The sequence below is a fragment of the Myripristis murdjan genome, unplaced genomic scaffold (genome assembly GCF_902150065.1).
Source record: "Myripristis murdjan unplaced genomic scaffold, fMyrMur1.1, whole genome shotgun sequence".
In the NCBI taxonomy this organism is placed as follows: domain Eukaryota; kingdom Metazoa; phylum Chordata; class Actinopteri; order Holocentriformes; family Holocentridae; genus Myripristis; species Myripristis murdjan.
The window spans coordinates 120279-146139 of NW_021941804.1; the positions used below are offsets into that span (position 1 = coordinate 120279).

The following is a 25861-nucleotide window of genomic DNA, read 5'->3' on the forward strand; positions in this document are numbered from 1 at the left end:
ATAGTTCCTAGATTACCTGTTGAGCTGCAGTGGAAGTATAGTAACAAAAAGAGGGACTATAAAAACTGTTACCTTGAAAGATATTTGGCTTGTTCAGCCCATGTCAGTTTTCATTTAGGCACTGGACTATTGCTTTAGAACTGTTTTTTGTTGTGGACTTCCGGTGGCGCCGAGCACAATATGGCAGCATAGACAACGAGCTCCAGCAGTGGCCTAGCAAAATCCCCCCAATTCAAGAAATAACACTTTGAAACAGCTTGATACTGCACAGAAATGACCGGGGGGAAACGAGGAAAAGGTAGTCAAACACGAAGAAGGGACCCAGAGCGAGATACGGAGGGAGAAATGGACTCGGATGAAAGTGACACACGTAAAGATGGCGACCATGGCGGAAAAAACACTTCACTCGATTCCATTCGGATGGTAATGGACGAAGTCATGTCTAAAGGGATGTGTAAACTCCAGTCTGAGGTGAAGAAGGAACTCGCTGAACTCCGCTCGAGTTTCTGTGATGATATGAGAAAACAAATGGAAGAACTATCCTCCGACATCAACCAGAAACTACAAGAAGCGACTGGACAAATCGAGGGAGCGATCGAGTGCTTGGGAGAGGTGGAGGATAGAATGGCAGATTTGGAAAAGTGGGAAACGGGTGTTAAGGATGCCCTCATTCAGCTACTGAACAACCAGCAGACTTTGCAAAACAAAATCATCGACTTGAAGGGCGCTCTAGGCGCAATAATATTCAAATCTACGGAGTGACAGAAAATGTGGAGGGCTCCTCCATCGCCAAATGGGTCGAAAATATGATAAAGACTGAGTTAGGAGACACATTGGGTCTCGGGCAGACGGACGACCTGGGCATCGAACGTGCACATCGGTCACTCGCCCCACAGCCACCCACAGGAAGGCCACCACGCTCCATCGTGGTCCGCTTTCTACAATTCTCAGTCAAAGAGAAAATCCTGAGTGCGGCCTGGAAGAGGGAGATTCGCGTTCAAGGCCAGCGTGTGTATTTCGACCACGACTACACAGAAGAGGTGATGAAAAAGAGAAAGGAGTACATCCCGATCAAAAAGAAGCTGAAGGAAAAAGGCATTCGCTTCCAAACTCCACTGACCAGGATGCCCGTCCACTTCAACACCGGAGCAGTCACCTACCACACCGCGGCACAAGCAGCAGAGGACCTAACAAAACGGGGTTTTACCTTTGATGAGTCCTTCCACCCGAAAAAGACGTCGGACATAACAGAGGAAACCCTGCATAATCTCATGCAATGGAACACAGTAGGAGCAAGCAGACGCGAGAGCAGGAAAGATCGCCAGGAACAAATTCGAGAGAAGCTCAGGGGATTCCGCAGGGCAGCTCAAACCGACGACACAATGGATGGGTAAAATATTCCCCCCTCCTCACTAGTGGGACCTGAGTAAGTTATGTAATCATTAATCTGGCACTGAGACTTATTCTGTTAACATCTTCAAAGGAAAGAACTACCTTTCTCTAATGGATAGTTTGTAGCCATAAAGAGGCCATTGCTTACAGAAAGTGTGCCACAACCTTTTTTTTTTTTTTCTTCACATTCTTCTTGCTGAGGGGCCCCACTTAGTGGCCTGTTCCCCTCATTACAAAAGGTGAAATGTCAACTTTTACATTGGAAGTTCTGTTTGATACAGTTGTTCACTTATTGTATTATAGTTCATGTAGTTTCTTTGTTCCATTTGATGTTTACTTTCTGAGGTCAGGATTTGGATGTCAAAGACACAGTGTTCTTGGAGTGGGTTGAATGCACGGTCTATATTACAATATACTTTCATTGAACGTTAATGGGCTAAATAATCCAATTAAGAGGAGCAAAATGATAGCAAAAATGAAAAAGGAAAAGATAGATATTGTACTCTGGCAAGAAACACATCTGCCTCCGACCGAACATGAGAAACTGAAGAAATTGGGCTTTAGAAATGCTTTTTTCTCTTCTTATAAAAATGGCAAAAAGAGAGGAGTTGCCATACTGATTTCAAATTCCCTCAATTTTGAATGCGTATCGGAGATAAAAGATAAAGATGGCAGATTTGTTCTTGTTAAGGGTAAGCTGGAACATAAAGAGGTAACCTTTCTTAATGTATATGCCCCTCCCCCTGGAAATGATGTGGCTTTTTTAAAAAAGGTGTTTGACTTAAGAGCATCAGAAACCTATGGTACCCTAATTTGTGCAGGAGACTTCAACATGCTTCTTAACCCTAGACTCGATACAACTAATAAGAACAGGAAAAAGAACTCTGCAGAGAAAATGGTTGTCAAGATTCTTCAGGACCTGGGATTAATAGATGTATGGCGAAACATACACAGATGTGAAATGGGGTATACTTTTCATTCAACTCGTCACGGGGCTTACTCCAGGATTGATTATTTTTTTTATGTATAACAGAGATCTACATAGAGTAAAGAATTGTAGAATAGGCCAAAGGGATGTCTCAGACCACTCGGGGTGTATTTGACCTTAGATTTAGAAAACAAACAGAAAAACACAGTATGGAGGTTAAATACCAGCCTGTTAAATGACCAAACATTTATAAAGGAAATGACCACACAGTTTAATCTATATATACAGGAAAATGACAAAGGAGATGTAAATCCAACCATACTTTGGGACGCTGCCAAGGCAGTACTTAGAAGATCCATTATAGCTAAGACATCACTCCAAAAGAAACAAAAGAACAAAAAGTTATTTGATTTACAAGAACAGCTTAGGAATTTAGAACAGATACACAGTAGTAGGAGGGATTCTATTACCCTAGCAAAAATGAAACCAATCAGGCAGGAAATTGATAAAATACTTAGTGAAGAAATAGAGAAAAAATTAAAGTTTATGAAACAGAGGTTTTACAAGGCAGGCCCAAAAGCTACAAAATTACTAGCCTGGAGACTTAGAAAGCAACAGGCGGAGAGGGCAATTTATAAAATTAAAGACGCTGTTACTAATAAGATAACAAATACTCTAGATGGGATCCAGAGGGCCTTTGAAACTTATTACAAATCTTTATACACACAATTAGACAAAACTAACAGAGACACAATTGAAAAATTTCTAAATTCATTAGATCTTCCTTCACTTGGTGTTGAACAAAACAAGGTGCTTACCTCCAGAATCACACTCGAAGAAATTGACAAAGCAATCTCAAGTCTTAATAGTAACAAAACACCAGGCACCGATGGGTTCCCACCCGAGTGGTACAAGGCTATGAGGAAAACACTGTTACCTCTACTTGAGACCTGTTTTAACTATATTCTGAAAGAGGGTGCCTTGCCTCCATCTTGGAGTGAAGCTTTTATATCGGTCATTCCAAAAGAGGGTAAGGATAGGACTGATTGTTCAGGGTATAGACCTATCAGTGTTTTGAACACTGACTGTAAACTCTATGCCTCCATATTGTCTAAAAGGCTGGAAGCTGTGATGCCTTTCTTAATCGATGAAGACCAGACAGGTTTCATAAAACACAGGCAAACCCACGATAATATAAGGAGAGCCCTTCACACTATTCACCAAATTAGAAAAAGAAAAATCTGTTCAATTATGCTTAGTTTAGATGCTGAAAAGGCTTTTGACTCGGTGGGGTGGGAATTTTTATTTTTAGTTATGAATAGATTTGGTTTTAGTAAAGATTTTATACGCTCAATACAAACACTCTACACTTCCCCTACAGCAAGAATCAAGGTCAATGGTAGTCTATCTAACCCCATATCCATACAACGTGGCTGTAGACAAGGCTGCCCAGTCAGCCCTCTCCTTTTCAATCTTTTCATAGAACCGTTGGCCCAAGCAATTAGACAAGAAACATCATTAGAGGGTATTTATATAGGAGGTGAAGAGTATAAAATTTCATTGTATGCGGATGATGTGCTGGTCACAGTCAAGGATCCTGGCTCCAGTGTACCGTTGTTGATGGATATTTTGAAAACATATGGGCAATATTCAGGATATGTCATTAATATGCACAAAACACAAGCTTTGATATTTCACTTTACCCCCACACAAGAACTCATACACTATATTACCAAAAGTATTCGCTCACCTGCCTTTACTCATACTATGAACTGAAGTGCCATCCCATTCCTAACCCATAGAGTTCAATATGATGTCGGTCCACCTTTTGCAGCTATTACAGCTTCAACTCTTCTGGGAAGACTGTCCACAAGGTTGAGGAGAGTGTTTATAGGAATTTTTGACCATTCTTCCAAAAGCGCATTGGTGAGGTCACACACTGATGTTGGTCGAGAAGGCCTGGCTCTCAGTCTCCGCTCTAATTCATCCCAAAGGTGTTCTATCGGGTTCAGGTCAGGACTCTGTGCAGGCCAGTCAAGTTCATCCATACCAGACTCTGTCATCCATGTCTTTATGGACCTTGCTTTGTGCACTGGTGCACAGTCATGTTGGAAGAGGAAGGGGCCCGCTCCAAACTGTTCCCACAAGGTTGGGAGCATGGAATTGTCCAAAATGTTTTGGTATCCTGAAGCATTCAAAGTTCCTTTCACTGGAACTAAGGGGCCAAGCCCAGCTCCTGAAAAACAACCCCACACCATAATTCCTCCTCCACCAAATTTCACAGTCGGCACAATGCAGTCTGAAATGTACCGTTCTCCTGGCAACCTCCAAACCCAGACTCGTCCATCAGATTGCCAGATGGAAAAGCGTGATTCATCACTCCAGAGAACGCGTCTCCACTGCTCTAGAGGCCAGTGGCGGCGTGCTTTACACCATTGCATCCGACGCTTTGCATTGCACTTGGTGATGTGTGGCTTGGCTGCAGCTGCTCGGCCATGGAAACCCATTCCATGAAGCTCTCTGCGTACTGTACTTGGGCTAATCTGAAGGTCACATGACGTTTGTAGCTCTGTAGCAATTGACTGTGCAGAAAGTCGGCGACCTCTTTGCACTATGCGCTTCAGCATCCGCTGACCCCTCTCCGTCACTTTACGTGGCCTACCACTTCGTGGCTGAGTTGCTGTTGTTCCCAAACGCTTCCATTTTGTTATAATAGAGCTGACAGTTGACTGTGGAATATTTAGGAGCGAGGAAATTTCACGACTGGATTTGTTGCACAGGTGGCATCCTATGACAGTTCCACGCTGGAATTCACTGAGCTCCTGAGAGCGGCCCATTCTTTCACAAATGTCTTGTTTCACAGTCTGCATGCCTGAGTGCTTGATTTTATACACCTGTGGCCAGGCCAAGTGATTAGGACACCTGATTCTGATCATTTGAATGGGTGAGCGAATACTTTTGGTAATATAGTGTAGATAAATATAATTTTAATTGGAACTCATCACACATTAAGTATTTAGGTATTAACATACCAAAAAACATTTCATCACTATACAGCATTAACTATAATTATATCAACCAAAAAATACGTAATGATCTCACTAGATGGAGCCCGCGTACACTTGACTTTGGCAGCAGAATCAGAGCAGTTAAGATGAACATCCTGCCACGAGTGTTGTACTTGTTCCTATCCCTCCCAGTAGAGATTCCTCTAAAACAATTCAGAGAGTGGGACAAGCATATATCTCGTTTTATCTGGAATAATAAGAAACCCAGGGTGAAATATTCAACACTTCAGTTACAAAAAGAGAAGGGAGGTCTGGCCCTTCCTTACTTAAGGGATTACTATTTGTCAGCCCAGTTGAGACCTTTGGTAAACTGGTGTAATCCTACTTATGTGGCCAAATGGAAGAGCATTGAAACATCTTTAATAGACATACCAATACAGTCATTACTTAGCTGCTCTAGAGATAAAGACGAGTTGTCATTGAGTTTAAACCCAGGGATTAATTTTTCACTTAAAGTGTGGAGGGAAGTAGTTAAGAGATTCCAGATCCAAAAGGAAATAAAGTTGCTTAGCTGGCCAGCTTATGATCCAGATTTCACTCCAGCATCTCAAGACTCTAGGTATAAGCAATGGTCTCAAAATGGAATTACAGCATTCTGCAGAATTGTTACAAATTGGAACCTAGACAGCTTTCAAAATCTATGTCAGATATATGAGTTAGATAAAACTGATTTCTATAGATACTTACAGCTCCGTAGCTATTTTTGGAAGGAGGTAAAAGGTTCAAATCCAAAAGAACTATCAACACTTACCACAATATTTGTTGATGCCTATAATTCAGGAAATAACAAGGGCATAATAAGTAGGTTGTATTCTGGTTTTTTATCACTGAATAAACATTCAACAGAGTACATAAAACAAAGGTGGGAGAAGGAAATGCAAATAGAGCTAACTGAAGAGATGTGGACTGATATCTGGGAAACCCAACTTTCTTCCACAAACTCGCTATCTTGGAGAGATTTTTGTTGGAAGAGCGTGGTACGTTGCTTTATCACCCCTAAACAGAAATCGAAACAAACCAGGACTCCATTGCCATGTTGGAGGGACTGTGGGTCAACTATGGTGGACCATGTCTTTTCTCTTCCTTTACCTTGGACTCATTCTGAAGGATTTAAATGCAAGTGATATTTATCTCATAAAGATCTTCATGGCTGCCAGCAAGAAAACCATCACAAGACATTGGCTCCAGAAACATTGCCCCCCAGTGGACACTTTTATAAACATTGTGAACCAGCTGCATCAAATGGAGCAGTTGACTTATAACCTGAGATTACAAAAAGAAAGAGGAGAAAAACTCTGGGGAAAATGGGTACTTTTCTTAGCTCACAAGGACTGATGCATTTTTCTTAGCTCACATGGACTTGCAAATACCCTACTCTAAGATTAATGTGGATTCAATTGTTGTTGTGTGTACTGTGGCCTCTCTGACCTCATGTTCGGTGTTTTTTTTTTTTTTTTTTTTTTACTCTTTTTCCCTTGTAAAAATTACACATAAAAATAAAGTATTAAAAAAAAGAACTGATTTTTGTTTGGTAAATTTGGAACATTTCTAAACATTTCTTGTTGAGAAATTGCAGAGAGCCCAGTATTTGTAGCTGTTTGGTGAGGCAGCAAAAATGACTTTCAAATTAAAGTACTAAATAAATAGTAATAAAAAGAATGGTCTTTTCTTTTCATTCATCGAGAATGCAGTAAAGCAGCGGTTCTCAACCTGATGTTCAGCAAACCAAATGTGGTCGCAGAGAGGTGCCAGTTGCAAGTGTGGGGTCCCCCAAAAAAATGTCCTTGTAAAATGGGGTCCTGGTATAAAAAGGTTGAGAACCACTGCAGTAAATCATACTTAAAGGCCCATTTCAGCACATTTCAACCTTCATCTGTATGTTTTTAATATGCCTCATTCAAGCCAAAAACAATCACTTTATTTTTTTGGTTGTTGTTAGTTCTGTAGGGGTTGCTCCAAACTTGTCGACCAGTGAAATCAAGCTCACTAATTCTAATAACTGCCATATGTTTGAACCGTAGTGATGTCACTGGTACACAAGTTTTGAGCAACCCCTGCAGAACTATATAACACCCAAAAGAGTAAAGTGATTATTTTGGGCTTGAATGAGGCATATTTAAAACCTACAGATGAAGGTTGAAAAGTGATGTAATGGTCCTTTAATAATAACACTGTTGCAATGTAGAATCAATGTAATTTCAATGCATTTATAGATGAATCAATATTGATTCAATGTTCGGATTGATTGACAATTCTACATTATTTCAATGTTGAACATAATGTAGTTGAATAAATATTGAATAAGTGTTGAGACTGATTGAAAATTCAACATTATTTCAATGTTGAACATAATGTAGTTGAATAAATATTGAATCAATGTTGAGACTGATTGAAAATTCAACATTATTTCAATGTTGATCATAACGAGCGCTTTCAATGTTATTTTCAACGTCTGACATCAACATTGATTCAATCTTAAGCCATGACCATATCTCAATGTTGATTCAATGGATTTTTGCTTTCTGGGGTGAGTACAAGAGAAAGGTGGAGGAGAAGCTGTCTGGAGGAAATGCCAGGGAGGCATGGAAAGGTCTCAACATGATGATGGGCAGAGCACAAGAAAAACACAGTATACAACATAATGATCCCATTAAATTTGCAAATGAACTCAATTCCCTCTTCGGGCGCTTTGACCAACGGCAACACACAACAGCACAATTCAACACAACTGCGAATGGAAATGAATCAGTTCAAATAACAACAACTGAGGTGGTGGCTGCTCTTAAGAGGGTGAACCCACACAAGGCTAAAGGACCTGATGGACTAGAAGGGAGAATTCTTAAAGACTGTGCGGAACAGCTGGGTAATGCAATGACTAGACTCTTCCAGCTGTTTATGGACACACAAGCTCAGTTCCAACAATTTGGAAAACATATACAATAATCCCTATTCCTAAGAAATCAGGAGCCAAAGAACTGCAAGAGGAGGATGCCAGCTTGACTTTAATACAAGCAGTAACTGAACATTTGGATAAACCGAAAGCTTGTGCATGGATTTTATTCATGGACTTCTCCTCCGCATTTAATAGTGTAAATACAGACATTCTGTCATGTCTTTCTACTCTGCAGGTAAATTCAGCTATTTTCTTCTGGATAGAAGAATTTCTATATAGCCGACCACAAAAAGTTAAGGTGAATGATTTCATGTCTGACAGTCTTGTTCTAAATACTGGAGTCCCCCAGGGTTGCATTTTGTCACCGATTTTATTTTCAGTTTATACAAATGAAATTAAATGCGACATTGAAAATTTAACATTAGTTAAATATGCAGACAATATGGCCTTGGTGCCACGCCTTACAAATGTACAATAATTAAATGTGTATGTTAGCTATGTAGCAGAACTCACAACACGGTTTGATGACAGCCATCTTCTGCTGAATGTAACAAAACTAAAGAAATGTGTCTAGATGGTAACAGGAGCAACAAACTGTCAAACACTCTTTTTAAACCCATTACAATTAAGGGCCAGGAGGTGGAGCAAGTGAGTTCCTTTAAATATCTGGAGACTGTGCTGGACCAATCTTTCACTTTTACAGAGCACGTGGACTACATCTATAAAAAAGCACAGCAAAGACTTTTTCTGCTGCGTAAATTAAGAAGCTTTGAGGTCAGCCAGTGCACCTTAAAAAGAGTATACCAATCTTTAATTGAAAATATACTCACATTCAATATTGTGACTTGGTTTGAGAATCTGACTGTCAAAAACAAGACAAAGCTCTCTAAAGTAGTTAAGCTGGGCAGCAAAATCACAGGCTGCAAACAAATTCAACTGTCCCATCACTATGACAGAGCAGTGCAACGGTTGAGTAACAAAATTTTAGATGATTGCAGCCATCCTTTACATTATTGTTTTCAGTTACTCCCGTTAGAGCAGAGGTATAGAGTCCCCAGTGCAAAGAAAAACATTATGAAAAATCATTTGTTCCAGTTGCCATAAAACATCTCAATCAGTAAGAATAACCACCTTTAATATACAACATTCTATGTAAATCCCACCTCAGCACAATGCACTTTATATATATACAGTATTATATTTATTTGAAGCCAGCCTGCTACCCCAGTATGGAACATCTTATTTAAATCCTACCTCAGCACAATGCACTATATACTTACAAGAGTTCAGTTCTTACCATCAAGCTCTTGGCGCTATTTAATGTTGCTCTATTATGATTTATGTTACTTTTTTTAAATGTGTCTTGTGATGTACTTAGTATGTTTATGTAAATTTGTTTTTAATGTATGCAAGTCGAAGACAAATTTCTGCCCTCTGCACGCAAAAGGTAGACAATAAAGTATTTCTATTCTATTCTATAGTGAACTAAATGGTTTATAATGGTGTCTGGTGTGCTGTTGGTCACATTTACAAGGATACAAGGATACAAGGAAGTTTATTTGTCATTATACAACAGGTTGAATAATGAAATTAAAGTGTGGTTCCCTCTTGATTGATTAATTGATTGTATAGAAAATAAAATTATTAAACATGGAGGAGTGCAGATGGTGCATTTAGTAGTCTCACAGCCTGAGGGAAGAAGCTGCTCTGTAGTCTGGTTGTACGGCAGCGAATACTTAGTGAAAGACTTTAGTGAAAGTTATCACCACAGATTGATAAGACATGGTGTTACAATAGAATGTACTCGTTCATTCTCAACGTCAAGACGTCAAGACGCCAAAAACAACAGTACAGTGCTGACGGGCGCAGAGCAGCGCGCATGTGCGTAATAATTGTATGACTATACTGCATTATCTTTGCAAGAGTAGTGCATATCAAATGATGTAAGAAAGAGTAAGCTTTGGACTTTAAATTAAAACAAAAATCAGATTTTTTAAGACATTCCCACATGCAGTTATGGGCCAATGAAAATGTGACCTGAAAACTTTTTTTTGGATTTGGAGAAGCTGCCATCCAGAAACCGATGCATATATCTGACGAATCATTAATGCTTTGAACAGTCCATGTATGTATCTCAAAGCTCTGAAAAAAATCAAGAAGCTGGGGCAAATACAAAGTTGTTTTCTGAAGGCCCAAACATGGCCGACCACAAAACCTTTTTCCATTTTTGAGGTGCTGGCATGCCTACCAGTTATAATGTATGACTGATGTTTTTGTATATTCTGAGAGAGTAGGTGGAAGTGTATTATCGTACCAAATTTCAGTTTCCTATGTGGTGTAGTTCCTGAGATACTGACACCTGAAAATGGAGGAAAAATAAGGATGCGCCAAAATCGCACCAAAATCGACACATACTCCCCTCACTAAATTGGCCGTATCTCAAAAAGTATTCATCCGAGCAAACTAAAATTTTACAGTGTGCCTATTGGATAAATAAGGAACAACTGGTGAATTTTTCAGAATTTTTTGAGACCCAAGTGCGTGGGATGTCCTGAAAATTTGGTGAAATGACCCATATATATATATTGTTTATTGTTGTTTTTATTTGATATGGACATCACAAATACATTGACACTGTCGCAGTGGACAGACCAGATGCTTTGCTTGGGTGATTATAGCACACGTGCTCATTTTCAACACCAGTCCATAGGCGGCTTTTCTAAAACACACAGAGCATATGATCAGCAATAATAAAAACAGAATTCATGTTCGCAACAGTGATATATATATATATATATATATATATATATATATACAGATATAGAGAGAGAGGGCTATAGTATAATATATAATAGAATAGAATATAAGATTATATAGAGATGTGAATATGATATGTAATTATCATTTTATAGTGTTACGATAGAGATATGCTATTATATAATATATATACAGTACAGGCCAAAAGTTTGGACACACCTTCTCATTCAATGCGTTTTCTTTATTTTCATGACTATTTACATTGTAGATTCTCACTGAAGGAATCAAAACTATGAATGAACACATGTGGAGTTATGTACTTAACAAAAAAAGGTGAAATAACTGAAAACATGTTTTATATTCTAGTTTCTTCAAAATAGCCACCCTTTGCTCTGATTACTGCTTTGCACACTCTTGGCATTCTCTCCATGAGCTTCAAGAGGTAGTCACCTGAAATGGTTTTCACTTCACTTCAGGTGTGCCTTATCAAGGGTAATTAGTGGAATTTCTTGCTTTATCAATGGGATTGGGACCATCAGTTGTGTTGTGCAGAAGTCAGGTTACTACACAGCCGACAGCCCTATTGGACAACTGTTAAAATTCATATTATGGCAAGAACCAATCAGCTAACTAAAGAAAAACCAGTGGCCATCATTACTTTAAGAAATGAAGGTCAGTCAGTCCGGAAAATTGCCAAAACTTTAAATGTGTCCCCAAGTGGAGTCGCAAAAACCATCAAGCACTACAACGAAACTGGCACACATGAGGACCGACCCAGGAAAGGAAGACCAAGAGTCACCTCTGCTTCTGAGGACAAGTTCATCTGAGTCACCAGCCTCAGAAATCGCAAGTTAACAGCAGCTCAGATCAGAGAGCAGATAAATGCCACACAGAGTTCTAGCAGCAGACCCATCTCTAGAACAACTATTAAGAGGAGACTGTGCGAATCAGGCCTTCATGGTCAAATAGCTGCTAGGAAACCACTGCTAAGGAGAGGCAACAAGCAGAAGAGATTTGTTTGGGCCAAGAAACACAAGGAATGGACATTAGACCAGTGGAAATCTGTGCTTTGGTCTGTCCAAATTTGAGATCTTTGTTCCAACCGCCGTGTCTGTGAGACGCAGAAAAGGTGAACGGATGGATTCCACATGCCTGGTTCCCACTGTGAAGCATGGAGGAGGAGGTGTGATGGTGTGGGGGTGTTTTGCTGGTGACACTGTTGGGGATTTATTCAAAATTGAAGGCACACTGAACCAGCATGGCTACCACAGCATCCTGCAGCGACATGCCATCCCATCCGGTTTGCGTTTAGTTGGACGATCATTTATTTTTCAACAGGACAATGACCCCAAACACACCTCCAGGCTCTGTAAGGGCTATCTGACCAAGAAGGAGAGTGATGGAGTGCTGCGGCAGATGACCTGGCCTCCACAGTCACCGGACCTGAACCCAGTCGAGATGGTCTGGGGTGAGCTGGACCGCAGAGTGAAGGCAAAGGGACCAACAAGTGCTAAACACCTCTGGGAACTCCTTCAAGACTGTTGGAAAACCATTTCAGGTGACTGCCTCTTGAAGCTCATCGAGAGAATGCCAAGAGTGTGCAAAGCAGTAATCAGAGCAAAGGGTGGCTATTTTGAAGAAACTAGAATATAAAACATGTTTTCAGTTATTTCACCTTTTTTTGTTAAGTACATAACTCCACATGTGTTCATTCATAGTTTTGATTCCTTCAGTTAGAATCTACAATGTAAATAGTCATGAAAATAAAGAAAACGCATTGAATGAGAAGGTGTGTCCAAACTTTTGGCCTGTACTGTATAATATATAATAATCCATTGTTAGTATTCAGTATCTATGAATGATTCATGCTGGCCTTCTGTTTGTTTTCAGCATCTCATATTCACAAGTTGCAGGGCAGTCTAGTCACGTTCATGCACATTCGGCAATGGGATTACATACAAATGATCAACTTCAACCAAAACACATTTCTTCTGAACCATATTTGGCCAGATCGCACAAATATTACCAGTCTTCTCAACAACATGGATGAAACTACTCACTACCCCAACTTGCGGGTCTTTACACACTGGCCTTCTGTTTGTTTTCAGCATCTCAACTAAAATACAACAATTTTTCTCACACTCACAAGTTGCAGGGCTTTGATGTTCACAGCTGCTTTTAAAAACCACAAGGTCGCCAAGCAGGCAAAATGTGCCATCATTCAAGCGTGCTGCATTGTTAGATCTTTTTTTTTGCCTTTCATACCTTTCACTGTGGTACAGCACTCCATCAATCAAAAAACGTCTATATGACCAAAAGCAGTCACCAACAGTAAAGTGGTTACCCAAAGATCGACACAAGTTTTGTATAGCATGCCTATTTGTCACATTTGCTCTCACAGGGGGGTGCCCAAACCCTGTAACACTTTCATTCAGTACCTCGCATTTTTCAGTTCTTCGTTCATTAAAGTGCATTTTTTCGACAAAGGACTGAAACTTTGGACATCTTATCTGTTTGAACCTTTTTGGCAACTCTCTCCACAAGAGGAACTTAGAAGCAATTTGGGAGGGGACATATTGGGTTCCGTGAAAATACTTTAGCAGAGTGCCCATATTAGATTCAAATACAAATGTCGACGTAGCCCATAATGGACCCCAATGTCTTACACTCTGGTGGACATGTGTTAGCAAATGTATGTTGAATGACATGTTGTGTTCGCCATAGAGTCTCTGGAATTGTATCACAAATTTCTTTAGAGACAGTTCAGACATGAATGTACAGCTAGACTTGACCTGATCTTGTAGTAGTGTATACATGCTAAAAACGAGTAAGAAAAAATGGTTCCAAAACCGGGCAGGGAGTATGCCTTTTAAAGCAGGCAGAGCATAAAAGAGGAGAAACGCTCGCCACTCCGAAGCTTTCCAAAATTTCCTCTCATTAAGCGATCTTGGGGTCCTTGTTACCTCAACAGGAGGTTTTATTTGTTTCAGTCGTCAATTCACTTCCTCTATTTGTCTGCCGGTATACCAGGGCCTCTCGTGGTTTTCAGTATCAAACCACAATGAAGCTATCTGACGAGTGACTCCCAAGCACACATTGTGTTGGTACTCTGGGACAAAACCATTTATCAACTGAAAATGCTCAAGCTTCATTAAAGGAGATGGCCCTTTGACTCCATACACTGGGGTTTTCTCTGTACCAACCATTGCATGCCTGTAATGATCTTTTTCATTTCTAAGTTTAGGTTCTGGTACGGATAGTTTTTACCGCCTTCATGGTAACAAAAGTCACAACCATAGCGACCATTGAACTGCCTTGTGTTACGTAGCATCGGACGAGCAACCGAGTCACAGCTCGAGATTAGAACAAACACTTTTGAGATGCGATTGTTTCCCTGAACATCTTGCCATTCAACACCTTTCTTCTCCAACAGTGAGGCCTCTTTAACAAAGGGTGTTAGTAATGTAAATACAGATGGTTTACCTGGCCCAAACCACAACGCTGACACCAAAACATGTTTTTTCCTCACTTCTGGTTTTAGCTCTATTATCTGACACTGGATGGGCCAAATGCTACATTTGGAACTCTTGAAGACTGGTGCACCATCACAGTTCCAAATAAGAGACAAATCATCCTTTCTGAGAACTCCAGTGTCACATAGTTTTTGATATTCTTGACCAGACTCTGTGTCAGAAAAAACCCCAGTGGTTGTAGTTTTCTCATTAAGAGTTACATCATGTACTTCTAACAGTTGCTTTATCTGTCCATAAAGTGGCAAAACAATTAAGTAAATGCCCTTCTTTAAATTTGCTTCAGCGTCAAAAACTGTGTTGCATGAGTTACACTGAGAAGGGCAGTCTGCTCTAATGCCAAAGTATGTCAGACAGTTTTCACAATAGAAGTGAACATCAAAATCAGAGTAACTACCAAATTCTTTGTTGAAGAGGTAATGTGATGCCAGGATAAGACCTGGAAACATTATGTTAAACATTTCCAATAAGTGACTTACTGCTTCGCTGGTTAAATTATGCCGTAACACATAAGACATCAGCATCAATACAGTCTCTTTTTTTGTAAAACTTGCCCCAGGAAACAACAGATCATCTGTTGGTTTGTCTTCTGAAGACACAGGCATGCTGTCCGCATCAGCTTCAACTTGAATCAAATCTTCCTCGGCTCCTTGACTTCCAGCAATCACACCATCATCAGACAGGTTCTCTCCAGGATCTGATGGATCGTCCTCATTCTGCATGTTGACAAAGAAAAAAAAAGATTTAGTTTTATTCTTTATTTAATAACTCTATTTCTGAAAAAGGCTGTATAGCCAAGAGATGTTTATTCACATGAGATACCTCTCCACTCAGCTATTTTATTCAAGTAAGGCTATGCTAACTCAGTGGCCTAGTGGTAGAGTGTCCGCCCTGAGACTGGGAGGTTGGGGGTTTAATCCCTGGCCGGGTCATACCAAAGACTCTAAAAATGCTACCCATTGCCTCCCTGCTTGGCACTCGGTATTTGGGGTTGGAATTGGGGGGTTAGATCACCAAATGATTCCCGGGCGCGGCACCGCTGCTGCCCACCGCTCCCTCAGGGGATGGGTCAAATGCGGAGAACAAATTTTGCGTCCTTTGGGATGTGACCATCAGATGGACTTCAACCTTTTTAAGATTACATAATAGAACATTTTGGCTCTACTACTGAATGACTGCGTTGAAATGTAAGCCAACTGATGTGATTAAGATTGTGAAATCCACATTTTTAATCCTGTGGCCTTCTAATGGCTTTCCTATGTCTCCATACCATATATGTTTGTTCAGAAATTGTGTTATATTCTGCTTTGTTAAAAGGCATTTTCATCTGAACTGTGTCTGTCACTGTCTGATTTCTCTATGCATAGGGAGGGAAACTGAAAACTGCACGCCTAGCGGTTTCGTTCCTGCTGTCAGACACATTTCGGATAAAAATGCATTTTATTACATTACGTAGTAATTAGTACATTACATTGATTTGAGCGTTTATCCAGACATAAGTCTGGGAAAACCCGTAATCTAACACAAGAACATGAGTAGCTGTGCCAGGCTAGGAAATTTTCTCCAACAGATATTAGGTCTCACAGACAGTCTCACAGACAGTAAGACAGTCTCACAAGCAACAATGATGACACTAACACTAACACACTAACACTATTACACACTACCAAGGCTATTGAAGCCAAATATAAGTACATACCACTGAAGGCCCAGTCATGCTTTCTTCATCTGAATCTCCCTGCGTCAAGTCTCTACTGGCTCCTTCGTTTTCACCGCCCGTGCCCTCAAGATTCTCCTCATCAGCCTGGCTCTCCTCAAAACGAGATGCCTCTTCCTCACTCTGAGGGTTAAAACAGAAAACAATATGATTTACCGGTAGTTTTGTTCCATTTCATTTCTAAGCTCTCGAGTTAGTCTCAATAAGGTTATCTTTCTATGTTACCGGCTTACTTTACATGAGATATTGTTATAAACCGAGTCGAACCTGCCCGTCCAAAAGAATCTGATAAATCATGCATGTAATAAATAGGGATGGGCACCTAATAGAAGGGATGGTACCGAAAGTACAGATTCAAATAGATACTACCTAGTATTGATTCACTTATGATAGAAAAGGTGCCTTATTTATGTACCTACGATGACTGAGAGTGCATGAAAACGAGTAAGTATGAACGGAGTTGGGGTCCTTTTTATTATCCAAACAGATAATAAAAGTGTATGATTACAGGTAATACAAGTATCATGAGTGAAATTTGAACGTGGCTGACAATACTATTATACTACTGAAGCAAAATCTAAGTACATACCATTGAAGGCCCAGGCATGCTGTCTTCATCAGAATCTCCTTGCATCAAGTCTCTACTAGGTCCTGTGTTTTCACCGCTCATGCCCTCTTCAGGATCAGATGCATTTTCCTTTGCCTGCAGATAAACATACAAAAATATCACATTTTATATTCCATTTCAACACCAGCTGTTCTAGTCTATGCAGGATTATCTTTTTGCGTAGTAGTTGACAATATGTTTTTTTTAAGTATTTTTTTTGGCTTTTTGCCTTTATTTGATAGTAGACAGTGGACAAGAAAGGGGGAGGCAGAGAGAGAGGGAATGACATGCAGGAAAGGGCTGTCCGACGCGGGATTCGAACCGGGGCGACCTGCAGTGAGGACTGCAGCCTCTACATGGGGCGGCTACTCTGCTCACGGCACCACTTGCTGACCTGACAATATGTTTTTGTCATGGTATCTATTTTTAACTTGGAACAACGTGGAGAACACAAAGTTAACCTACCCTTTTGGAAACTGTATTCTATTTACCAAAATCATTGCACAGTGGGTTAGCTTTAATCCCCCACATTGCATAGCTCACAGTTATGTTTTCTTAACAAAAATATTATAAGGCAGGTGTAAGAAATAGAGCCAGATATAACCCTATATGACATAGAAGACATAGAGCTGATGTGATTTGGATACTAATGAGCTCTGTTCAACCAGCTGGGCAGCTGTAGGAACATAGGCTAAGCGCATAACTGCAGTCCCGTTCACTACTTCCTGGACGAGGCGTACACATTGGTTTCCTGTGAAATACTATTGGATGAAGTGATTAATCAGATGTGGTACAAAACCCTGAAATAAATCACTTCATCCAATAGTAACCAAAGTGAGCTTCCTCCTTGAAGTACTGGAGCTGGACTACAGTTATGCCGTAGTCTAATTAGTCTAACCATACAGCTGGTTAAAACTCATTCCTTAGATCAAATGTTCTTTGGAGGAGCTGGTCACCTCCAAGTCGGAGGTGCACGACTGAAGTATGTAAGCACTAACAAGATACACTGTGAAGGTGTCTGAATTGTAACAGATTGACAACATACCTTTGAAGATCCAGGCATTGCAACCCTGGAACCCTTGCCCAGGTTTTCTTGGGAATGCGCCAAGTCCTCCTCTCTCTTTCTCTACAGGTTTACCAGTGAAAAGAAAATGAGTTAAAGAAGGTCACTTAATTACAAGGGCATATGAATGGCAAATACAGAATCCTACCTTGCTATACTAGCTTGAAGCTACCTTACTTAATTCAGTTAGCTGGGAAATTTATCATTTTCATTTATTGACAAGACACTTGCCAACTGGTACTACTTTCGAATAGAAAGTTCTGGAATAAAATATATTAGGGCCATGGGTGCAAAAATGCAAACCCATCACCTGTGAAAAAGGTGACAAAGAGCCCTTACACACGGATCAAATTAATTTGGATTTAAAAAGTTTATTTTCACCAAAAGGTGACAAATTTGCACCCCTGCATATTCAATGGAGACCAATATGTCCTTTTCAGCCAAAGTCCTAGCCATTTTAGTCACATAGTATGAAATGAATTGATAAAATGGTGTTCTTTGCAGTACTTAGAGAAATGCACAAATTCTTGTATTTACATCAGCAATCACACCATTTGATGAGTAGATGACATACAGCTGATTGTGTATTCATTTGTGTGTCTGGATTGGCTAGGTGTTTGTATGTTATAGGTTACCGATACTGATGTGAGATGTGTTGAGGTAACATTAGTAAGAATCCCCGGTTTGTTTGTCTACTACAGTGACATATTCTCAACCATTTCAGGCCGTGAACCCCCAAAATCATATTTGAACTTGGGATCCCCCCAATTTGTTTTACTATTTTCCACAGATAAATATTGTGAAAATAGCAGATCTACAGGCTCACAACGCCTCGTGTTGCATGGCATTGTGAGCCTGCAGATCAGCTATTTTCAATTTTTGCCATCATTATAATATTATTAAAATCATTATTATTATTATTATTGTTATTATTACTACTACTACTACAATTTGGCCAATGTTTTTAGCAGTTTGTTGATTGCTTAATCACTTTTGAAGCAGTATTTTTCTTTGAGGGTCTTACAAGTCCCTAATTTTATCAGTTCACTGTCATCTGGGGACCCACCCATAATTCTGTGGGGACCACCCTGGGAGGTCCAGGGTGGTCCAAAATAAACTTAGCTCACAAAATGTGGCACAGGTCGCTGGCACTAGCTGGCTAGTAATAACAGACAAAAACGACTGGGTTTTGTAATGAAAATAATGTTTGATCGTTGACACCGATTTTATAGGATACCACACTTTGGCATAAGACCGGGCCGGCGCTTTCGGACGGTGTGTGTGAGAGAGAGAGAGAGAGAGAGAGAGAGAGAGAGAGAGAGAGAGAGAGAGAGAGAGAGAGAGAGGGGGGGGGGGGGGGGGGGGGGACACGCACTCTGATCTATCGGTCATGTCACCCTGAGTATTATCTACGTAACTTACCTGTCTTTTCCATCTGTACTTGGTTCTCCTTGGAATCTCGTCTGATTCGCTCTCCAAATACTTCTGATAACCTCCACGTTTTTGAGCCATAATAAACTGCTCTAGTAGGCTAGGCTGATACATCCATAGATATCTATAATAAAGGCTAGATGTCTCGTGGCCGCTGCTGGCCAATGGAGTCGCACGTCCGCACATGGCGGCCATCTTGCCACAGTCAGCTCGCTCACCCATAACGTTGTGTGGTAGTGGTGCATGTACTTTTAACAACCATAACTTGCTCAATTTTCTACCGATTTTCAAACGGTGTGTTTTTTTTTTTTTTATAAACGTCAGAGGTGTAGTTATAATACTGCACTTGATTAATAATTATGTTACACTTCTGGTCAAACATTCAGAATTGTAGCCACGTTAATAACGTTTGTAAGAAACCAAACCGTTTGTAAATCCGTCAAGATTTCAGCGAGATAAGAGTATTTATGTTTGTGCAGATCGCTCACCTTCCGTCTGTTACCATAGATTCTGCCAGAGAGCTTGCCTGTGGTAAGATGGCCGCCCGGTGATGACGTTACAGACTCCGCCGAAAGACATCTAGCCTTTATTATAGATATCTATGGATACATCTACGGCTAGGCGAGATCTGCGTGCCTGGTCTTGTGCACTGCGCATTGCCAGCACGCATCCCAGAGTCCTTTGCTACGAAGACGGTTATCTTCTAGCAAACGCGCCAACTAACGTTAGCTAGTTCAAACGTGAGCAGTCATGGAGTATGCGCTGTTTATTTCAAAGTCGACAAGACTGTGGAGGTCGGACCAGTAAAATCATCAAGGATGAGGATATGAGTAGTGGTGGGCAGGTGAAGCCTCATGAAGCACTGAGGCTTCTTCTTCTTCTTCTTCTGTTTGGTTTAATGGCAGTTTACTCCTCAGTGTCTGGAGCATTACCGCCACCTACTGAGTCTACGTTGGAACAGGAGATTAGGCAGTTACAGACTAGAACCCCTTAGTGACGGAGAATCTTAATCCTTTCTATTAACCTTGTTTCCCGTACAAAATCCTCAGTCGCCCCATACTTGTCTATTGTCTGCTTTTAGCAAGTTTCCTAAATTAAATGTTTCCTTATTTTTCTCCATTGCTGCTTTCAAGGTCTTCCTCTCCTCTTCATATCTCACACATTCCATCAGCACATGTTGCACCGACTCTGTTACCCCCACACTGTTCACATTTTCCATCTGTGTGTTTACCTATTTTATATAATGTTCCATTCAACCCTGTATGTCCTATCCTCAACCGTGTTAATGTTGTTTCTTCCTTCCGGTTCCTTCCAATCCTTCTTCCCTCTCCCACCTGTCTCTGTATTGAAAATAAATGTCTGCCTGTTTCTACTAATTCCCAATATTCTTGCCATTGTTTCTGACTGTATTTTTTATGAGTGCCTTTCCTTCTGCTTTACTTAACCTGATTTGTAGATCTATTTCTTGTTGCCTTAATGATTGCTTTGCTAACATATCTGCCTCCTCATTTCCCTCTATTCCCACATGGGCAGGAACCCACACAAAACTCACCCCCAGCCCTCTTTCCCAGACTTCATACAGGTTACTGTGTGCCTCATAAATTAGATCTTGTTTACACGATTTCATAGTTTGTAGGCTTGAAAGAGCCGCCCAGCTGTCTGATGCTATGACTAATTGTCTTTTCCATGAGCTTTTATCCACTGTAATGCTATTATTATTGCTGCTATTTCTACTGCATACACTGATAAATAATCTGAACACCTCTTCTTTATTCTAATTTTCTCCGTAGGGATATATATTGCAGCCCCAGTTCGGCCAGTTTCTGGGTCTTTTGACCCATCTGTGAATATTATTTGATTATCGCCATATTTCTCTTCCAGGTATTTCAAGCTACAAACCCAGCTGCATTTTGTCTCTTCACTTCCTTAAGAAGTTTCTTAATCTCAAAATTTACTTCTGGCATTACGAAAAGCCATGGGGGAATCCTTGACACTGGAACCGTTTTACCAACCTGAATCTGTTTAAACCTGCCCTTTCCGCAACTCCATTTCCAATTTGACCAAAACTGACTGCATTACTGTTTTCATATTCCCAACATTCCCTCAGGGTACTCTTTGTGGGGTGATCCTCCCCGTGCCCTTTTATATTAATCCAGTATGCCAACATAATTTTCACTCTTCTAATTCTCAGCGGCTGTTCTCCTGTTTCAACCTGCATAGCTGCTACCGGGGAGGTTTTATATGCCCACAACAATATTCTCAGCCCTTGAGCTTGCTGCACCTCTAATTTCTTTAAGTGAGTGTCTGCAGCTGACATATATGCTATGCACCCATAGTCTAATGCAGCTCTCATCACGGCTTGGTATATACCTAACAATGATGTTCTTGACGCTCCCCAGTCTCTTCCAGATATACATTTCAATAAATTATTCAACTTTTTTACATTGTTAATAAGTCTGTCAATATGCTGCTTCCATGTTAATTTTTCATCTAGCCACAATCCCAAAAATCTTACTGTTCTGACCTGTTCTATTTTTTGGCCATATAGATAATTCATTCTTTATGTCTTCTTGCAAAGCATATTGTCTGTGTCTTGCTTACTGAAAATTTAATCCCCAGCAATCTGCCCACTGTTTCTACTCTCCTAATTGCCCACTGCAGTTTCTTCTGTAAATATTGTAAATTGCGCCCCCTAGTCCACAAGGCCCCATCATCTGCAAATAATGACTTTCCTACACTTGGTTGGATTTGCTCAAAGATATCATTTATCATAATATTAAATAATGTTGGACTGCACACACTTCCTTGGGGTGTTCCATTCTCTACACTGTACATTCTGGAGTAATTAGTTCCCACCCGCACCTCATCTTCCGTTCAAACATAAAACTCAATACCCAATTGTACATATTTCCTGTGATTCCTAATTTGCTCATTTTAATAAGGAGACCTTCCTTCCACAGCATATCATATGCTTTCTCGACGTCAAAGAAGACTGCTAGAACTACTTCTTATTAGCTTGAGCTTTCCTAATCTCTGATTCTAACACTAATATGTTATCCATAGTTCCTCTTCCTTTGCCGAAAACCACTTTGATAATTTGATAAAAGATTTTGCTTTCTAAATAGTAATTTAACCGTTGCATAACCATTCGCTCCATTATTTTCCCCAACTGAGATGTTAGTGCAATGGGTCTATAGCTAGCTGGGTCTGACTGATCTTTTCCTGGCTTTGGTATAGGAACTATAACTGACTCCTTCCATTTGGCTGGGATTTTACCTGACTCCCATACTTTATTGTACAATTTCAATACAATTTTGAGAGCTCTGTCACTCATCTGTGCCAGCATTCTATAACAAATTCCATCCTTTCCTGGCGTCGTCTGCTTTGCTTTAGTTATTGCTCTCTTCATCTCAAACATACTAAACGGCACATTTATTCCCTCCCTAGACATTGGTTTTTTATTCTTAATATCCTGGTTTTCTCCTATCATCTTTTCCCTGTTAATTTTAGCTTTCGGAGTTAGGTTTTCCGAACTATGTACCTTGACAAATGTCTTTGCCAAAACCTCCGCTCTGTCTATCCCCACTACTATTTGGTTATTAACCTGTAGCCCTGGGATTTCATAGTTTCTGTTAATTCCACTCATTTTCCTGATCATTCCCCATATATCTGTTAATTTTGTCTCTCGCCCTATCTTATCACAATACTGTCTCCAGGATGTCCTCTTAGCTTGGCGTATAACTCTGCGTACTACTGCCTGTGCTCTCTTATACTTTGTCAATGATTCCAGTGTATGATGTTTTTTAAAATTCTAAATGCTCTATTTCTTTCTTTAATTGCTCTGCTACATCTTTCATTCCACCAGGGTACGCTCTTTCTTATTCTTTTTCCCTTCATTTGTGGAATTGAGTTTTCTGCTGCTAGCCTTATTGCTCCCACCACTCTCTCATTAAACTCTTCTTCACTTGTTATAGTTTCCTCATCTATTTCCCCACATTTGTTATCACTAATGGCACGAAATCTTTCCCAATCAGCCTTTTCTAACTTCCACTTTGGCGGTCTTTCCTCACTATCCTGTATTGGACTAACTCCAATTTTGCAAACTATTGGATAATGATCACTTCCTATGGTTGTATAGTTTAGTACTTCCCATGTACTAATTCCTGCTATCCCAGCCGACATTAGAGTGAGGTCTATTGCACTTTCAGTGTTCCTAGAGTTGTTGTATCGAGTGCCTCTGCCATCATTAACACAAACCATCTCGCTATCATCTATGAATTCTTCTACTATCTTCCCATTGGAATCTGTATTTATGCTCCCCCATAAAGTATTGTGTGCATTAAAATCTCCGCACCATACTACACTCCCTCCCACCTGTCCACTTGCTTCATTAAGCACTTCCCTGGACAATCTATTACCTGGATTATAATAATTTATTATTGTCACATTATTAGTTTCTGTCCATATCTTTATTACTATTGACTCATGTTCATTACTTGATTTTTCCAACCTATAATTTACTCCTCTTTTAATGAATGTGGCCACTCCTCCCCCGTTCCTACCTTCCCTGTCATTTCTTACTGCAGTATACTCATCTAATGTGAAATTCCACTGTGACTTTAGCCATGTCTCTTGAATGCATATTACTTGTGGCTTTTCATACCATTCTTCTATAAATTTCTTAAATTCTTGACCATTAGCAATGAGACTTCTAGCATTCCACTGCAGGATAGCTAGGACCATGATGAGTTTCCAGCCCATGTCTGAGAATTAATCATTTCTCCAGCTAATGTTTCCTTAACCTTTCACAACTAAGCCCCTTGATGTCAAGGTACTTCTCTGCAGCTTTAATAATTATCTTGATTTTTTTCCGTTTTGCTGTTTGTTTGTGCTGAGCAATTTATCACTTCCACCATAAATAGTACAAAGTCGTTCTTACTCACTGTAAGTGTATTTTCCTTTGCTTTGGAAATACTTGCTTCGGCTCTGTTGTTGGCATCAGCCCTCACCGTTTTTACAGGATCTCTATGGCTTGCCCCCACTTTCTTCGCTGCTTCTGCATATGATATGCCCATTGCTGTTTTTACTTTCTGAATCTCTGCCGCCTTCTTGCCTGCCTCACAACCTCGATACGCCGAAGCGTGTTCCCCCCCACAGTTACAGCATTTTAGCTTAGCCCCTTCTTGGCATTTACCATACTCATGATCCCCCGCACATCTCCCACATTTCTGTTTACCCCTGCAGACCGCTGCAACATGTCCGTATTTCTGGCACTTGAAACACCTAAGCGGTGGAGGGACAATGGCCTGACTTCATAACACATATATCCGATGTACACTTTATCTGGCAGCTTTGGTTCATCAAATTTGATTTTAATTGATAGACTGTCCGTCTTCTCTCCATTTCTATTTGTTTTTAGTCTCTGCACTTCCAGTACTTTTGCTCCCTCTATATTATCTCTGATCTCTTCACAGGTAATAGCTGTGGGAATGCTTGAAATGACCCCCACAGCCACTCTCCTCTCCTCAGGTATCGAGCATACTACAGACTTTCCATCAATTCTACTCATTCGTATTGCTTTTCCTTGCTGTGCCCCATCCCTACACAGGACCATCAATGCCCCACTTCGTAGCACTTTTACTCTTTTAACCTCTCCAAGACTTTATGTATCGCTTTCGTCAGCTTAACTGGGCTCCACTCACCAAACGATTCTCCTTGCTGGGTCATTCTAATAATTACTTTGTACTCCTCATTTTGCTTTGGTCTTGCACTTTGCTCCACTTCACTGTTTGAAACCGATGAATCATATTCCCCTCTCTTCGCTGCCTCCTTTGCCATTTTTTTCCGTTTTTTCCTGTTCAAACGCTGTTCACCTGCAATGCTCCAAACTCCCTCCTCCATCTCACTTCCTACTCCGTCACTTCCCTCTGCCGTCTCTCCTGTCCAATCCACTCTCACTTCTTCCAGCACTGAGGCTTTCCTAACAATTGTGCCGAAAAAGATTCAAAGCTTCAAGGCTTCAGTGACGGTGACATCTGGTGGACAACTGAAGCCATAGCAACCTCTCAAGAGCACGACTGAAGCACTGACACTGTTTCAATCCCGTGTCAGCAATTAAAGTTCAGAAAAAAACTGCGTGGTCATTCAAGTGTTTTGTTCATTCATACCAAATAATGATTACATCGTCATTATACATAAGTGCAACTAACATCTTTATTAAAAGGAAAAAAAAATAATATGCAGACACTCTCACCCTTATTCTAAAACACATTCCAGATTAACCCAAAGAATAAATCTAAATGATATGAAGGGTTAAATGTTGGTTAAGGATTTATTTAAAGCTTTAAGCTTTATTTAAAAACTGTACATAACAGGATCAGAGATCCTTCCTACTTTGCAAATGATCATGGTGTTTGAACTCAGAAACATTGTTGTTTTTTTTAACTGTTTTATTCCAGTGTTTTTAAGGAATACC

The 25861-nt window shown here is 40.3% G+C and overlaps 1 protein-coding gene across 2 annotated transcripts; it reads right to left on the reverse strand.

The window, feature by feature from the left end:
* Positions 1 to 12798: 12798 nt before the first annotated feature.
* On the reverse strand, positions 12799 to 19556 carry LOC115356780 (uncharacterized). Of its 2 annotated transcripts, XM_030048001.1 has the most exons (5): positions 19378 to 19556; positions 17938 to 18018; positions 16875 to 16988; positions 16268 to 16408; positions 12799 to 15284 (listed from the first exon to the last, which is right to left on the reverse strand). In XM_030048001.1, the coding sequence occupies exons 1-5, from the start codon at positions 19498 to 19500 to the stop codon at positions 14190 to 14192; spliced, it is 1554 nt and encodes a 517-aa protein (XP_029903861.1). In that variant the 5' UTR covers positions 19501 to 19556; the 3' UTR covers positions 12799 to 14189. The 2 variants fall into 2 exon arrangements, with proteins under 2 accessions (XP_029903861.1, XP_029903862.1); XM_030048002.1 differs by lacking the exon at positions 17938 to 18018.
* Positions 19557 to 25861: the final 6305 nt, after the last annotated feature.

Bases quoted from the DNA above. Each gene is read 5' to 3' on its own strand.
- LOC115356780 (XM_030048001.1), bottom strand. From the start codon at position 19,500: ATGTATCAGCCTAGCCTACTAGAGCAGTTTATTATGGCTCAAAAACGT. The intron at 16,409-16,874 runs GTATGTACTTAG...TTTAACCCTCAG, and splicing joins GCATGCCTGGGCCTTCAATG to AGTGAGGAAGAGGCATCTCG. The intron at 15,285-16,267 runs GTATGTACTTAT...GTCAACATGCAG, and splicing joins GCATGACTGGGCCTTCAGTG to AATGAGGACGATCCATCAGA.